We start from the raw sequence: 12,459 nt of genomic DNA on the forward strand, positions 1-12,459 counted from the left end.
AAAATTGTTTGCTACAGTATATTCTGCACTTTTCTCTGAAGCATATAGTACTGGGCTGATGAACCCGTGTGCTTGATTTATTGGAGCACTCTCCATATTTTTATGTTTCTGAGCTTTTCCTCTCTGTTGCTCTCTTTCACACAGTTCCATTGGTTGCTATTCCCATCTTAGAAAAAAATGTACAGACTTTTATAAGCTTAATGGTCAAATGTTAACAGTAATAACAGCACTCAGAGTATAAAGTATTACAATAATTCATTTTAATAACTTGTTTATTAGGTCGTAACAACAACTATGAACATAAGTACCATTCAGCTCTTCTGCAGATACATGAACTTACTAACATCAAATCTTAACCAGAATCACGTATTCTTACAGGTGTCCCAGACACAACATTAACTTTATTAAGCAAAAGTTCATAAATAGTAAAAATGTCCTCTGTTTCACATTGCAGCGTTCCTCAAGCATGTATGTACAAGTCTGGAGTATCTTCTCCAAATCTATGTGTCATAAACTTCCTTAGCTGTTTTAACAACCATAGAGATGATTTTTTTGCCTGCAGCAAAGCCTTTTGTCCTTGAGCAATCTACAATTAGTATTGCTCTCAGCAGACATGAAAGTTTGTTTCTGAAATGAAAGTGGTGATGAAACACAGTACAAGATTATCTGCTCGTAGTTTGCCTACACACTCTGCCCTCATTATAAATCTTTCAGTTATAACACTGTCTCCCAAGAACAACATATCTCCCTTATATCAGTTCTTTATCCACACTACCTCTCTTTGAAGATCTTAAAATGGTTGGCTTCAAGCAACAGAGATATTATACTTAGGGTGGAGTGTGTTTGCAGTCAGTTATCTTCCTTTTTAATATTTACACAGTATTTTTAAGGTTGCTACAATTTATGAATCATGTACGTTGACATACATTTTCTGAAATGTTCACAGTGCAGTATTTTGTGGCCTAACCAAACCTTGTAAATGTCATTAAAAATAAACTTTTTTTTTTTTAATATAAAAATAGAATACTTTATGTGTTTACACCAACAAACCCAGTTCTATCCTATACTAAACAAGCTATACAGTAGTATGCACAGAATTCCACAGGAACAGAAATGACATGTGATGCTTGCCCTAAAGCTATAGTACTCCCCTCTAATGAATGAAAGTTTCATTTACTCTCTCTCTCTTCATTTTCTTTTTCTTGTTATAATGGAGAAATAAAAGTAGGTATCATAATTCACTTGGTTGTGTGATCCAAGAAGAGGTTAGGGGGCCTAAAGCTGTTTTCTTCTTTTGATCAGTCTTCTAGCTTCTTAGGGCTGGCATGAAAAAATTATCAACATGTCTGCTATGGCACAGTCTTCTTAGGTCAGGGCTGGCTGCAACACCTCCACTCTTTACTCACCTTTGGCAGCAGCTCCACCCAAGTGTAGGTGGCACACCTTCAGCTCCTTTGCTGTGTGACTCACCAGACAGCAGCTCCATATAGTAGCCAGCCTGCCTGTCTCCTCTACCTCTCTAGAATAATGCAGCCCATATTACTACATCTCAGGGATTAGCCTGGCATTTAATATGGATGCATTCAAGTTTTTAGTCTCTGAGAATAGTTACTTCTTTACTGAAAGAGTTGGAGGCTTTGCATTTTTTTCAGTGAGTGATCCGTCAATATAGGCTGTTGCTCAAGTGGTTGAATGTTGGAATGAAGTTGACACTAGGAATGCTTAAAGCTAGATGCTTTTCTGCTCATTTTATGTACCGTCTGACTACATAAGAGGACTGGCAAGGCTGACATGCTTATTTTACTGTGCACAAATTATTTGATGTTAATTTCTGCTGTTGAAGACATTCACCATGAAGCTGGCTCTATTGGCTGTTTATCTTCTAAGAAACCTAGTTAATATAGTGCAAAAATCCAAAGTTTGGACTGTGCAGGAGGAAAATATATTTTAAAACTCTTGTATCATTGTTTGTCTAAGCCTTTTGTGTGAAAACCATTTCTGCACTGCTCATTATCCTAAAGTACATGCAACAGTAATAGTCCTTCCAGCCTTATTGATTGGTATTCTACATTCTTCTTCATGGCATTAATGAGGAATCTTTGTTCTTGGGTCCGAGCTCACATTAATGAGAACTAGTGAGAACTAGCTCTGGATGGTAGCAAACAACGTTTCCATTTGGTAAATTGATGCAGTTGTCCAAATACTTGGAAATTACTGTGATGGTTTACAGAATCCCATAGCCTTAAACAATATGATATCACATCCTTGTACTAGTGCAACTTGGGCAACAACATAAACATGTGCAACAGTGTTCTCACAAAGACTGGGCAGTAAAAACTTGTGGACAAAAGGTTTCATTTTTTCGTTCATACAACTACGAATGGTTTTTCCTCTGTTTTAGACATACCCGTCATGTGTCTACATCCATGTCTGTATTGTCTTGTGATGATAAAAGAGAAGGATAGGGAGCAATGCACTTCACGTTGACATAAGTAGCATTGACATGAACATAGTGTTCCCCAATAAAAGTGGAGAAGATTGTTGATATTTTTGAAACAAGTTCAGAAAATGCTGGACGCATCTCAGGTTTTGGATGCCAACACTTCAGCATGACTTCATACCTGCCATTCAAATAAAAGAAGTGTTCAATTATGAAATTATGTAAAAAAGCAAACCAAAACAAAAAACACCCTATTTTTCCCCCACAGTGTCAGTTTCTGTAACATCAGAATCAGCAGCAGTTGCAGAAGGTTTTGCAAACTACTTACAGTGGATCAGGGCAGTATTCAGGTTGTAGCAGCCTTCTTCCTTGTAATAAGTAAACAGTTATATCGAAAGAATTTACATCAGGATAAGGTGGTGCCCCTCTTGTCATAAGTTCCCATAACAACACCCCAAAGGACCACTAAGAAAACAAAGAAATAAATAATAAATGATAGGTTTGGAGAGCTTTACATTCCAGTTTTAGAACATAGTTTGACAGATTTACGTATTCAAGTGCGTTGGTTTTCCTTTGAGAAGTTATTTTACTGCATTCAGCTTTCTTTTAAGTGGGCTAATAAACGCTGTAGGGACTTGAGGAGCCACTTAAATTAGAGCCAGAGAAACTCAACCAAATAAAAGAAAAGAAAAGCCTATAGGCCTACTTAGCTGGTATAAATTGGCAGACCTCTTTTGAGGTTAGTGGAGTGCTGCCAATTTACATGATCTGATGATCTGACAAAACCTGTGCAAATACATACTGAGGAGAGTATATGTGGTGAAAATTCTATGCTTCACAGGCTAATTTGAATCTGGATTGAAAGGAGGGCTAAAATACAAAGTAATCCAGCCAACTAATGACTTCAGATTATAATTTTTTCTTCATAAATGGACAGGTAATACTTGAGATTGCTGCAGGCAGTCAATAAGCATTTATAAAGCAAATAAGGACTTTTTGAGACCTATTACATTCTAAGAGTGTCAAAGTTAACCTGCTGTTTTGTCAAGCTTTCCAGAGCCCCTCCTATAACAAGGTTCAGCTCCAACTTGGCTCCTGGGAATGTCCTTAATTTCCCTTGGAGTGCGATTAAACTCCTAATTCTTTCCTGAGTAGTAACAGATAATTAGGTCAACATCTTGTTGCTTCGTGATTGGGACAAATGCTTTTTCTGGTTATAAAAACAGTCGCTTATTGTTACATGAACTAAAGTTAAATTCAAAAAGAAGTTCTGGTTTGGAGTTAGTCCATTCTTTAAATGCTAGAAGGCAATATGAGAGAAATTAATAGGTGATACAAATATGTTTCTACATTACCACATCTGACTTTGTTGTGAACTTCTGAGTTTGTAAACTTTCTAAAGCCATCCATTTCACTGGCAGTTTAGCTCCTGTTTTATTGTGCACACTGTAGTATTCTTTATCATAGACATCTCTAGCAAGACCAAAATCAGCAACCTTGACAGTGAATTTTTCATCCAACCTGGAGAAATGACAAAAAGTATTATCCTCAGCTGAGCAGACAGTATTTACAATGATGGCAGATTATAAAGACTGACTTGCATTTTTGATACCGTGACTTTGGAAGGCAGTATGTTGTCTTGGAACTATTAACTAATATTATATTAAAACAAAAAATGCAGCAAAGTATATTTGATACCCATTTAACAACAGTGAATGAACTCGGGAAATTACTGATACTGTTTTGATAATACAATTCAAATTACAGGTCTTTTGAAACAATTGCTCCATAGAAAAAGATCTTTGCTAATAACCTATATATCCTGATTAAGTGCTACATCATTTCTTCCACAGCTGTTTCTTCCCCTGTGTGCTTAGAAAACTCTCATTTTTATTTCCAAATCAAAGTATCACCTTTCCTATTCACTTTCAGTTTGGGTAAGGAAGGACGTATCATTATCTCAGTGACTGCCCACACCTAATAATTGATATAATAACAAAACCAATACCAATGAATCATAGAATCACAGACTATCCCAAGTTAGAAGGGACCCACAAGGATTACCGAGGCCAACTCCTGAAGGGAGAAGGAGGAAACCCTGATGGGTTGTTGGGAGGGCAGTTTATGACATAGCTGCTTCCTGCACCTCTTCTAGGATAGTGGAATAGATTCAATAGTTCATGGGGACTGTATTTGCATCCTGGTTTTCTTCTGGGGCTGCGTTTCTGAGTGCTGAATTGCATGAGTCCTCAGGGGAATGGGGGTCCTCAACCCTACATCTTCCTCTCATGTGGTAGCAGCTATCCAGTCTCTGAAGTACTGAGCCATATAAAAGCAGCCATTCAGTTGTCAATATGAGATATCCTGATAGCTGTTACCTTCTCCCCCAAGGAAGAGACAGCAGGTGAGAGGGAAGTGTCCTGTTGCTATTCCTTGGATTTAGATGAGACGAAACAGGACTCTTATTCAGTAACCCCATTTGTTCTTTGTTCTTAGGAAACCTGAAAATCATGTTGCTTGCTATTTTTTTGCTCACTGAAAAAAAACAAAAACCAGCAGCTGCAAGAAAATTTTCTTTTCCAGAGGCTGTTCAACTGCGTGTGTGCACACTTTGAAAAAGCATAAGAAGCCTAATGTTGCGAGTGAAAAACCTTTTTGCAGTCAGAGTTCCAAATTATCATGTTAAAAATAAACTCTATCATTTAGTACTGTATCTCATTAGTTCACAACATAGGTGATGAATCAGCATAATACTCTTTGCAACTACTGTATCAGTCTTTTTGTGAACTGAACTGTCTGGCTACCCAGAGACTAGTAAGATTCCTTGCATACTCTTATTTTTTAATGTAAATTTGTGTGCACATTTGAGACAAAGCAAACTCATACTTATGTAATGAAAAATTACTGTCAAGAAGTCTCACTGTTGTTTCTTTGTATTCCTGTTTTTCTCACAAAGTTCCCTACTGCTAGGCGCGGCAGCAGAGACGTGCTGCTTCTGAAGAGGTTGGGTGGAAGCACAGCAAGTTGAGACAACAGCAGTTTAACTTCCCTAAGGAGATGCCTTTTAAATTCTCTAACCAATGGTTTTGAGAGACTCCACTTTCACCTCAAAATTTCTTATTTCCCACACTCAAAAAAGCTTATGTGTAACAAGTGAGCCTTTAGCAAGCTGAGTAGCTCATCAGCATGCAAGACAAACACCGGTGTAATTGTGGAACAATGAAAAAACTCCAGTTTGACTAAAAAAGGAGAATCCTGGAAACCTTGATTTACCTCATCTCACTGTCTTACACAAAAGAGTGTGATAACGTAGCTAGAAATGTATGTTTATACTTACATACAGTTTCTTGCTGCCAAGTCTCTGTGCACAAACTTTTTGCTTGCAAGGTATTTCATCCCTTTTGCAACCTGAAGGCCAAATCCAATTAAATCTTTTACCGTTGGGTTCTGTAAAGTATAAACATTCATGGTATAATGAATGCAGAAACCAAATTGCAGACTGTTTTTTTTTTGCTGTAACTTTCAGTTTTTGACTTGCCTATCTTGTCACCAGAATGATCAAGACAAGTTGGTGCTCACAGTAAAACTGGCCTAAGTTCAGTCAGGTTCTTATGCCCAGTGAGGAAACACCTGAAGAAATCAACAGAACTGAAAGACTCCAGAAGAGTGGAGTTTGCAGCATAAGCAGCATTACTTGGGCTGGGAAGCTGAACAATATTCTGAAACTTCAACATCACAGCTGATAAACAGAATTCACATTTGTGAACTTAGAGCATGTAACTCAGTAGAAGTTGCTACCTGTGACCTTGGAGCTCATCAGTTGGAAATGGCCAGAAAAGAAGGCAAAATATCTGGGGCAAAATAAGTGCAAGCTATCATCAGTATGATGCCATGGAAAAGGTGAACGAGACCTTAGCAGTTACCAGGGAAAGACTGGTAATTCTGCTGGTCTACAATACACTGGTGAGACCTTACAGAAAATGTTAAATATAGGAATAAATAGAAAAATAAACCTGTAATTCCTTAATCCAACAACATGACTTGTTATGTGACAGTAAGGTCCAACAGATTATTGCTGTGTTGACATTGTTCTATATCCTTTTCTTCTATGCAACAATCCTGTTCAACTGTGGTTATTGTTCTATTTATTTCAGGGAGGCCCATGGCACTATGCACAGATAAGGTCTCTGGTGCTTGTAGAATGAAATAAGCTCAAAAGGGAAGAGGTACCTACCTTACAAAGCTTAACTCCTCCAACAATTTTTCAAAATGCTTTTTTAAAAAAATAAATTACTGGCTATTGTTGATTGTTATCAATGGCAAAATCCCATTGGCTCAGAAGTGATTTTATATTGCCCTACCATTGTGAAATGGGTGGATAGTACAGTAAAAAGTGCACCTGTAGTCTCATACTTGAGAGAAAAAAGTGAGGCCCGTATGAGAAATCTGTAGCCTTTCAATGAAAATTAAGAAAATCTCTGATGAGAAAGTAGTTTGTATAACAATTAAAAAAATAACAATTACTGGTTTACTCTCTTAAGATAAGAATTAAAAATATTGATAACAGGACTGTGACACTCTCTCGCAGGATGTGAAGATCCCTTACCTAGGAGCTGGAAGTGCAGATGGTGACAACTGGCACAGCTGTTACTGAAGCCAATGGAGATATGCCACTTTAAACCAGCAGATGGTTGGGCCCCTTGACTTAAATCTCATAACCACATTTGTTTATAAAAAGGCTTATGGATGGGAAATGAGAAATACTTATTGCTGATAATTTCTGGGAAACATTGTAGAAGGGAATTTGAGGGGGAAGGGAAGGAGTGGCAGCGCTGTGGTTGGGCTCGGTGCCAGCCTAGGCAAGTGCCAAAGGTTAAGGTGTAATAACAGCAGCAAGCTATATACGTAATGTAATTATCAGAGCTTATAACATGTGGTGTTGGAGCAGGGTGTGGCTAGACTTGCATTATTGTTTCATTGACCTCACCGTACTTACATGAGTCTCGTTCCTAATGAAGTTTCGAAGATCTCCGTGTTTCATGTATGGGAGGACGACTAAGGGGGATCCTTCATTAGGCAAACAGATTCCCAGGAGTGACAGAACATTGGGATGAGTGAAATCTTTCATGATTATTCCTTCTTTCAGAAACTGAGCTACTTCTTCCAGGTCTGTAATCCCTGAGAAATCCAGTAATAAAATGAAACAAATAAAAAAATTATTGAACTACGGTTCATTTCTGTACAGCATGTCTTTGCACAATTGAAACTGATAATGAGAAGCTACAAATGTGCTCCTCACCTCCCACATTACAACTAGGCTATGTGCATAGTTTTTCTTACAGTGACCAAATGCGCTGCTTTTAATTAATTTTTTTATTATTATTTTAAAATTCATTTTAATTACATTTCTCTTCTTCTTAGTATGAATGGAATAAAAACACTTGAATAAAGCCTTTAATAAATTTTGTTACAGTCTCTTCTTGTTTTTCCAGCAGTTTTGCCTGCTGCTCAGCAATTTAATTTCCAAAAGCAAATCTTAAGTAGTCAGTAGAATAAAAAATGACATTGTCTTTCCCTTATTTTCCTCTGTCCTGTTCTTTATAGAAAGAATACATGGTCATTTCATTTGATGAACAAATATATAACAATCTTATATAGCATATATTTTAGATACCTCATGGTATCTAAAGTCATTGGAGTTGCTCCATAGATAAATTTGATTCAGATGCAGCTAAGAATTTTTATTTGTGAAAGTACACTTCACTGTAATTGATTAGTTCACTTCAGTTTTCTTTGGAATTGAGGTAATATCTCACTATCAAACAGTTAACTCACTATTCAGTGACTTCACAGCGCAGTGAATTTTCCTGCCATCGTTATCCAGCAATGTCCCATGGTACACACACCCAAAATGTCCTGTATAAAAAATGAACAAGATTAGCTTTAATAAGTAAAATTAGCTTTCTTTTATTTTCCACTGGATAGCAATTATCCTTTAAGAAAGTAATCACACTCCATTTCTGTCCAATTCCCCACACTTGTAATGTGCACTTCAGAACTAACACATAAAACTGTCATTACATAAAATGAAAACTCTTTTTGCAGCATAATTGATATTTCTTTACCTAGATGAAGTATATAAATAATGACAAGACTGGCGCCACAACTGTTTCTTATTCTTGTAATGACTATGCACACAAAAACCACGTCAGCCCATTGCCACCATACTCCTGGTGGATATATGGAAAAGGGCACTGGAAGGTACAAGGCAGCAGCAGTTAGAAGGAGCTGATGTGCCCAACTTCAACACTTGTTCCCAGTGGTTTGTAATTCCATGCTAACTGGTCCACCAAATTGTACAGCCTAGATGTGTCTTCAGTGGTAATTTGAATAAGGAGGCACTGTGGGCTTATTATTTTTCAGATCTTGAAATAGAAAATGTCGGGTGTTAAAAGTGGTGTGTTGACCATGAAAAGTTTTGGAGTTGCCCTGCTGATCACAGATTAGCCACGTCACTGGGGGGTAGTCTATGGTTTCTGCCACGGCCTAGTGCCTAATGCAAAATATCACTGAAAAATGATGAGCCCAAATTGCCTTCTTGCTGACAGTCTAAACAGTGAAATAAACTGGAAGGAACGCATAACGCCTTCCTGAACCTGTTCTTTACTGTCAAAAAAATGGGGTAGTCTGCAGACTGAGGAGCCCTACTAGGAGAAGTCAGCTTGACCTTTTTGGAAAACACAGAGAACTTCGAGCTCAAGGCACATGCACGAATTCAACCAGATCAAATTATGTACATTCAATGGTGACTTTCCTTAACAGGTGTAGTACTTACTAGGCACTTTTAAAATATTAATATTTTCAGTTAGAAAGTAAAATAAGTTTTGTCGTTGTTGTTTGTTCATTTTTTTAGTTTTTAGTTTTTGTCAAGTGCGAGTTCTGCAGAGACCACAAGACTATTTGAATAATACTACTGTGTTCCAGTCATAAGCCCTGGTCAGAGCCTTGTTGGCCTTAATTTTGGCTTGGGGTAAAATTAATGCAAAGTTTGTTTTATAAAAGCAACTCAAATCCCACCAGACAAAGATCGTTAGGAGCCTGGGCACAAATCCTAAAGCTTAGATTGGGTGTGTCTGAAATATTTTTGGGTTTGGCCCATTTCTAGTTATGGAGGTGAAAATTAAAAAAGGCTTAATTTATTTGTTGTCATTCCTGATATTTTTCAGCATTTAAAAATGGGAAATTACTTGGCCTTCTCTGAACAAAAACGAAAAGCAAAAGGCCCACCCTTACTTTGGGGATGATGAAGTGTAATACATGGAAGGGAAACACACTGACTGTGTGTCTGATTTCTGGCTATTTTCCTGCAGAAGAGACACTAGGAATATCATATATAGCTATTTTTTATCAGGATTCTGATACTCAATGGGAGACCTCTTATGCATGATCTGAAGAAGTACTGAAAATCCAGTTTCCACTTGGGTTACTAGTGGGTACTCAATAGTATGGATTTTAATAAATGTCACTAACAGAAATACTGACTAGGGCTAGGAAACTGGGAGAGAACCCACTTAAGAAGTTGTAGAGGAATAGGGGTGACTGCAAAAAATCAGAAAAATAGGAGACTTACTCTATCAGGGACAAAAATAAAGGGATGGGAATCACGCGCTACACAGACCTGCTGTCGCGATGAAAGAGGAATGAAGGGGAAGAGAGAGCCTTCAACAGGAGGAAACAGTGAACTCTTCAGAGCTGGGGGAAACTCGTGAAGGACAAATGGGTGTGTGCATTCACCTGACCCATGGGGACTTTCACTGAATGCATTTAGTCACTGCGGGGATTTCAGTGTCATACAGCAATCCTGCCAGCTCTCAGGGTAGGAGTTTAGGACTCACTGGTGCTTCCTCCTTAGCATCCCCTGCTATTTAGGCATTTGCCTTCAGCTTGTGTAATGTTCTGCTGTAGCCTCACTCCTGCTCTGCAGCCTCATGGATCAGACTAAGATTTTTGGTGGCCTGGAAGAGGGTAAGAGTGAGGCAGCTGTCTCAAGCAAGTCTCTTGAGTTCAAAGGAATCTTGTTAAATGTAAGACTCCTTCCCTTTTCTGCTGTCTTCTCCAACTCATCAAACACACAACCCCTCATCTGACTTCAAAGAACCTCCTCGGTTCTCCCCTTGATTCAGTGCATGGGATGCAGTTCTGTAAGAGGTAAAAAGCCTGAAAAACCTCCATATAGATCCCTTATTCAGAATATTTTATGATGAATGGGTGTGCAAAAAGAACACCAGACTGCAAGGCAAAAGTCACAGTACCTACCTCTTCCTATTACTTCGCTGAAATGCACAATCAGGCTGTCAGCACCAATAACCACATGCTGGACTTCTTTGACCAGGTCAGGATTTAACGCACTGATATCAATGTGGACGTTGGTTTGAAGAAGTGGACTGGCTAAATCTGAATCCCCACTGGACAGAATTGGGGAGAGGTCAGAGTGAGGATACTGGGCAGGTCTGCACGATCCATTCTGAGACATGCTTGGAAACTGATCTGCAAGATGAACATAACACGAACTGTTATAATACTTTTAGGCTTCTCCTCAGAAAATGAAGAACTTTATTTCATTGGTGAGCTAGGGTTTGAGTTTACTGGTTAGGAAGTAGCTTAGATTTGCAAAAGTTTTGCTCAGAAAGGGAAAACAAAAATATGAATTGCTAGTCTGCCAAACTCCAGGAAAACCATGTCACTAGAAACTTATACTTGTCTCAACTCTACTTAAAAAAATAAAAAAATAAAGTAAATGGAAATTTGAAAGTAAATGGAAAAAAATCCACTTTTCTGAGGGGATCGAATGAGGTCTTGTCACTTCTTGCCAAGTGCAGTTTATGGCATTTCTAGTAATTGGGAGTAACAAGAGTAAAATGGAAATATGACAATAATATGGGAGGAGGAAGTAGTGAACAATTAAAAATATGAAAACTTGTATTACTGTCATGTTCTAATTTGATAGGTAGCTCTACTTTTCATGAAGGTTTCCAAACTGCTGGTGACTAGCTATATTTATCCAATGGTAAATATTCAACCAGGGAAATGCCTAGAGGTGATTCATATCCTGTAACTACTGAAGATAATACAGTTGGTGCTACTCATGAAAATAACATGAGCCAGCTGATTTAAAAGAGCAGAAATTAAAATGCTTCAGTCAAGAAAGGAGTATTTATTTGAGAAAATTATTTTTGTCAATATCATGTTCACGTATGTTAATTTGCTTTTGTTTAAATGATTTTTCATGGCATTTTAAGTGATAGAATCAAGGAACCAAGTTTAATTTACACCAATTTTGGTCTGGAATGATTCCAGTGGAGTCTGTGAGCAGGAATTAGCCCAAGGTCAAGAAGGAAAAAAGGGAATAAATCTGACAACAGAAATTATCAGTTACCTTATTGCACAGACATGCTTTATATATTTATGTATAAAACCTGAGAGATTTTTACATAGTGTTATCACACTAGGTGCAGAGAAAGACTCAGTATTGCTCTACCTAGAAGCAAGAATAAAAACTCTTCCATTTACAAAACCACGTTTATGTCACCAAAAGCAAGTATCTATTTAATAGGAATGATAAAATTAGCTATAATTGTGAAATAATTTTTACAGCTGCTACATGTAAGAGTCCATGTTTTCTAATGTTCCTGTCATTTTATTCTTTTACAGTAATTGAAATGAACATTCCTATGGCAATATTCAGTGAACAAACCTCCTTCTTTGGGGTGTTATCTGCAGTGCTTTGCCAGTGAATAGTGGCCCCAGGATCACTGATGATTTACCCCCCAACAAAGATCTTTCCACAGTTTTGTCTCTTGTATCACTTTCCCTTCTGAACACTGGCACAGGCTTTCCTTTCCTTCAGGAATCTTTCGATCAAGAAGCTTCCTGTGCCAGCTGATGGCAGCAATTACAGAATCATAGAGGAAGCTGGGAACTGGTCTGGCCCTCAGACAGCTCCATGTTTGGGAATTACA

General features: G+C 37.9%; 1 protein-coding gene across 9 annotated transcripts in view; it reads right to left on the reverse strand.

Annotated features, from left to right (window-relative positions):
- Positions 1-238: 238 nt before the first annotated feature.
- Positions 239-12,459, reverse strand: part of MET (MET proto-oncogene, receptor tyrosine kinase) — a 100,128-nt gene continuing 87,907 nt past the window's right edge. For all 9 annotated transcript variants that reach the window (XM_083800085.1, XM_083800092.1, XM_083800090.1 and 6 more), the window contains 7 exons: positions 10,757-10,987; positions 8,276-8,356; positions 7,437-7,618; positions 5,778-5,887; positions 3,796-3,961; positions 2,769-2,905; positions 239-2,621 (listed from right to left, as the gene is read on the reverse strand). In XM_083800085.1, coding sequence (XP_083656211.1) covers positions 2,411-2,621; positions 2,769-2,905; positions 3,796-3,961; positions 5,778-5,887; positions 7,437-7,618; positions 8,276-8,356; positions 10,757-10,987 — 1,118 coding nt within the window. In that variant the 3' untranslated portion in view covers positions 239-2,410. The remainder of the gene's footprint in view (positions 2,622-2,768; positions 2,906-3,795; positions 3,962-5,777; positions 5,888-7,436; positions 7,619-8,275; positions 8,357-10,756; positions 10,988-12,459) is intronic.

The sequence above is a fragment of the Anser anser genome (assembly GCF_964211835.1).
Source record: "Anser anser genome assembly, chromosome: 1".
Lineage (NCBI taxonomy): Eukaryota > Metazoa > Chordata > Aves > Anseriformes > Anatidae > Anser > Anser anser.